Consider the following 4,266-nt stretch of genomic DNA (forward strand, 5'->3'; position numbering starts at 1 on the left):
GGGCGACGCGCCGTAGTGGTTAGATCAACCACTACGGTACGACGTCCCCATGACCCGGAGTCAATCTGAATTCAAGCGTAGTAGAAGACTGTTTCCGGAAGCGACTTAGGCGCGCCGCACATGCGGCACACCAGTCGCTCCTTGGTTATTCTCTACTATACTTATTAATAACTGTTCATACCCCACATCTTTAAACTGAGACTAGCGCAGGTGTAATTTGGCTACGCGAACACGTAAATCATTGCATTGCATTGCCCCACATCTTGCTGAATGAGCGCTTGCAGCTCCGCACCTTGATTTGGACATACCGGTAATTTCAAGGTAATCAGTATTTAACCGGTACTGATGTAAAATTTTGTACCTCCACTTTACTGACTACAGTAGGACAACCTATAGCAACTTGTGGATTGTATAAATTGAACCCCTTGGTATAGTATGACAAATGTCTCTTAAACCCAAGTAAAATTTGAGTTCGTTTTAAAGCGAGTCCTCAGTACAGATGCCTCCCCTACCCCTGAGGGACCAACTCAATGTAAGTGGAGACTTCGTCCCCAACTAAGTACGAACACTAACTAGTGCACAAATTAGGAGGGCAAACTGGTTGCAAAGCACAATACGTCCTACACCAGACAAATTGTCCTGCAAATGCAGGTCGGTTTGTAGGACCGGTTATATGGATTATGGTTAGTGTAACAGGGTTACACGCACAAGTGGCTACAGTCACTTGTAACTCTAATAGATACGACGTCTGTTAGAGGTTCGAAAGACTTTCTCGACCTTGGTGTAGACACACCAAATGCTACATACATTTACGACCACCATGACGGGTGGTCCATAGAGACTTAGGATTCCTATTGGCTGAGAACAGCATCTCTTAGCCAATGAGCGACATGCATAGCATTGGAATTCTGCCAACCAGCCGTTGGCAGATTCCTATCTTAGAATCTTAGAATATTACATTTAGAGGAAGTCAGAAACATAAAACAAAATAGCAGTTTTCATTTTAATCCAAAAACATTATTTGGATCGTTTATTTAGATTAATCTATACTCGGAGGCCCGAGTATAATTAACTCTTAAGTTAAACTAAGCTACGCTTCCTCACATACACGCGGACACGTGTAAGCTAAAGTAGTGAGCCAAAGTAGGCCCATTACACCTGGTAGCACTTTGTAGTCCGTCCAACGACCGACTACCTGAGTTCGTTCGTCACCGCACGAACGCGGAGCTGAGAACCTTCCCATGGATACGGAGGTGTCCATGGAAAGCTCCACTACGCCTGCAACTCACGTTGCACGCGCTGACTGTCCCCACCTGTCGGACCCGGAGTGGGAAGCTCTCCAACGACTGTCAACAGTCATTGGTGAGGCGGCTGTAGCTACGATGCTGCGTACGCTATCGCCGACAGAGCAACATGGTGTTGCTCAGGGATTCATCATGAGGGAGCAGCGAGATGCTGCTTCGTCTACCACGGTGTCGTCGGGGACGACACCACGCGCGCAATCGCTGAAGCTCAGTGTGAGCAATTACGTTGAAAGGGAGGGGAACCTCTCCTCGGTTGGCTTGTCGAACTCGACACTGCCATTGCGGCTCGACGCATCGTCGACCCGTTGTCGAAGGTCGTGAGGCGAGGCCAATGAAACCTTTGTCGCCCAGGGGGGTTCGTATAGCGCAGCCCAAGACTGTTCCCCAGGGGTAGACCCAGAGAATCGACTTGAGAGTCAACAGCAAGAAGATAGACCCAAAGATTCGCAGCCGCAAAACTTTAAACCCTGAAACTCACTCCTCTTGGTTGGCGTGGGTACCTTGTGTAATCCCTGTCGGCTCGTTTGTCTTCGACAGAACGGCACTCCACCGGTTGAAAATGTAGCCTCGAAGAAGTGCGGGAGCGCACGTCTACTTCAGAACGCACCTCCACACCAAAAGGCAAACCCAGAGAATCAGATCCCCTGAAACCCAGAATATCACGAATTCAGGGTCCAGGTTTTCAGTCAACTCTGGGACTTGGAACTCAGAAGACACCTTACCCAAATGCCCTCCTAACTCGATAAAACCAACAAATACAGAGTATACAAACACTACAACTAGCCGTCACTTATTGTTTTGGACCCTTGGACGGTGGGTCACACACACACTAGGCTCACTCGAGTCTGAAATTCAGGGGCCTAGCTCCCCTGAGACTCACACAAACGCGCACCACCTCCAATAAAGGAGGAAAATACAATCACTATCAGTTACCTTCCCTTCACACAAGCAGTCAATACAAAATCCTGGAGGTGACTACCTAGCACCCCAGAATACCCTCTGGAATAATATGAAATGGGCTACCACGAGCACAGCAAGTGGCCCAACCAGGATATGGAATAGATGGATCACCCCACGAAGCTCAAGGCCGTCGCTGGTCACCACCTAACTGGACTTGAGTTTGATGGAGCCCACACAGACGGCTGTCCTTCGCCGTTGATGTGCCCTTAGCGTCCCGCGGTCGTAGTCTCGGGTCCTCCGGATTTCCGTCGGCAGGCTTGGCCGAAGTCACTTGCGCAGTACAGGGTAAAAGGAACTCTGTTTGGTTTTTATCAGCAACTTCTCTCTCTCTCTCTCTCTCTCTCTCTCTCTCTCTCTCTCTCTCTCTCTCTCTCTCTCTCTCTCTCTCTCTCTCTTCTTCGGGCAAATATCTTCTGTTCACTATGCTTGGGGTCAAAATGTATTGTCTTGAGTATACCTTGGGATCAGCGGTCCAAACTTGCGATCGGCTTGCGAATCCATTGTCGCACGGCGTCGAAAGTGCCAATTGTGGGTCCTTCGACTTGGTTTAGTATGGTGCAGGACTCCCTCTCGACTCCTCGAAAGTATCCAGTCTGTGCATCCACAACGGTTCTTCAAGGTCACGCATCACTTTGATTGCAGACTGGCTTCGAACTGACTCGAGTCCCTGAAAACCAGGTGACACTCAGGGTCATCTTCTGAAATCCTGGGAATTCTGAGGAATCTTGGGGAACTGTGGGGATTCTTGGGTGTTGGCTCGGGAAACACTTAAGTTCAGTATAGAGAGTCTGGATTTATGGTCCAAACCCAGAGAATCATCTTTGGAACTCTGGGTCACCTGCACTCAGGGAGGTGAACTCTGGGTCATCGTGCGGCATTCTAGGTTTCCGTGCGGCACTCTAGGTAACAAATCTGCTGCAGTGCAGACTCGTGTGTATCTCCTCAAAGCCACACTTTTAGTGGGTTTAGCGGCCTCCTGCTCATGATCATGGTAGTAGTGGGTTGATTCTCAGGGTAATTTGATCCTCTGGGGCACTCTGAGCCACAGCAAGATGAGGCGTACTCATTCTCCAGAGACACTTTCCGCCAGACTTTAGGCACTCATCGTAAGGGAAAGTCCGCGGCTGGACTGAGTGTTCTCTGAAATTCTGGGCGTGCACTCCCAGGATTCACACTTCCAGCCAGTTGGGCCCATCTGCGGTCAGACGCTGGATTCATCCCGAGAAATCACTTCTCTCCCACAGTCGCCATCCATGTCACACGGGTACAGCCGCGCCGTATCCCAGTCATCCACCAATCAGCATCCGATACAAACTCCAGGTCACAGAGGTGACGGCACATCGTCGGCATTTTCTGGGGACCGCCTCATGTCAACCGCCCCTCCTGGTCCGGGTCCATCAAAGAGAAAATCGCTCCGAACTGGTGAACCATGGCCAGGCTACAAAAACACACAGGTCCATCCACCGTCGACTTCGATACGGCCGTTGCACTCTGCCAACTCCCCAGGGTTTCACTCACTTTGGCGACACCCTGTCTCCCCAACGGTTGGTCAGGACCTATCTTCAAGGTTCTCCTCTCAAACGCAAAAACTCCAACGGGCAATGCGCGGTCACATCGCCATTTCGCAGATCGTCAAGATGGCGGAGAGCGCGACTTTGGACGGCAAGCAAGAGACGGCGCCAGCTCAAGGCACGGCGCCCCCCGGCAGCACGCCACCTCCGACACAGCAGCGCACCGGCGACGCCCCTGCAAGCACCGCACCAGCAGGCGGCGGCAGCGGCCAGGCGGGTAACTCAGCGTCCGGCGACACTTCGACGGACAGCACCAAGACGGGCGCGACCACGCGCGTCTCCTTCTCCATAATCAAATCAAATCACATTCACGTTTTCCGTCTCCAATATTCACACATTCCGTCGATTTCCCCCAGAGATTCACAGTGTCACCCAGAGTTTCCCCTGAATATCACGTGTCACTCTGGGTCATTGTCACCCCAGAGTGCTAG

The 4,266-nt window shown here is 51.1% G+C and overlaps 1 protein-coding gene across 1 annotated transcript; it reads left to right on the forward strand.

The window, feature by feature from the left end:
- Nucleotides 1-3,865: 3,865 nt before the first annotated feature.
- PHYSODRAFT_332399 (hypothetical protein) lies at nt 3,866-4,266 on the forward strand (the record flags this gene model as incomplete). The annotated part of the gene is made up of 2 exons (XM_009529416.1): nt 3,866-4,111; nt 4,192-4,266. 2 exons carry the CDS (start codon nt 3,866-3,868, stop codon nt 4,264-4,266), a joined length of 321 nt encoding a protein of 106 aa, XP_009527711.1.

Source organism: Phytophthora sojae (genome assembly GCF_000149755.1).
Source record: "Phytophthora sojae unplaced genomic scaffold PHYSOscaffold_4, whole genome shotgun sequence".
Classification (NCBI taxonomy): Eukaryota; Oomycota; class Peronosporomycetes; order Peronosporales; family Peronosporaceae; genus Phytophthora; species Phytophthora sojae.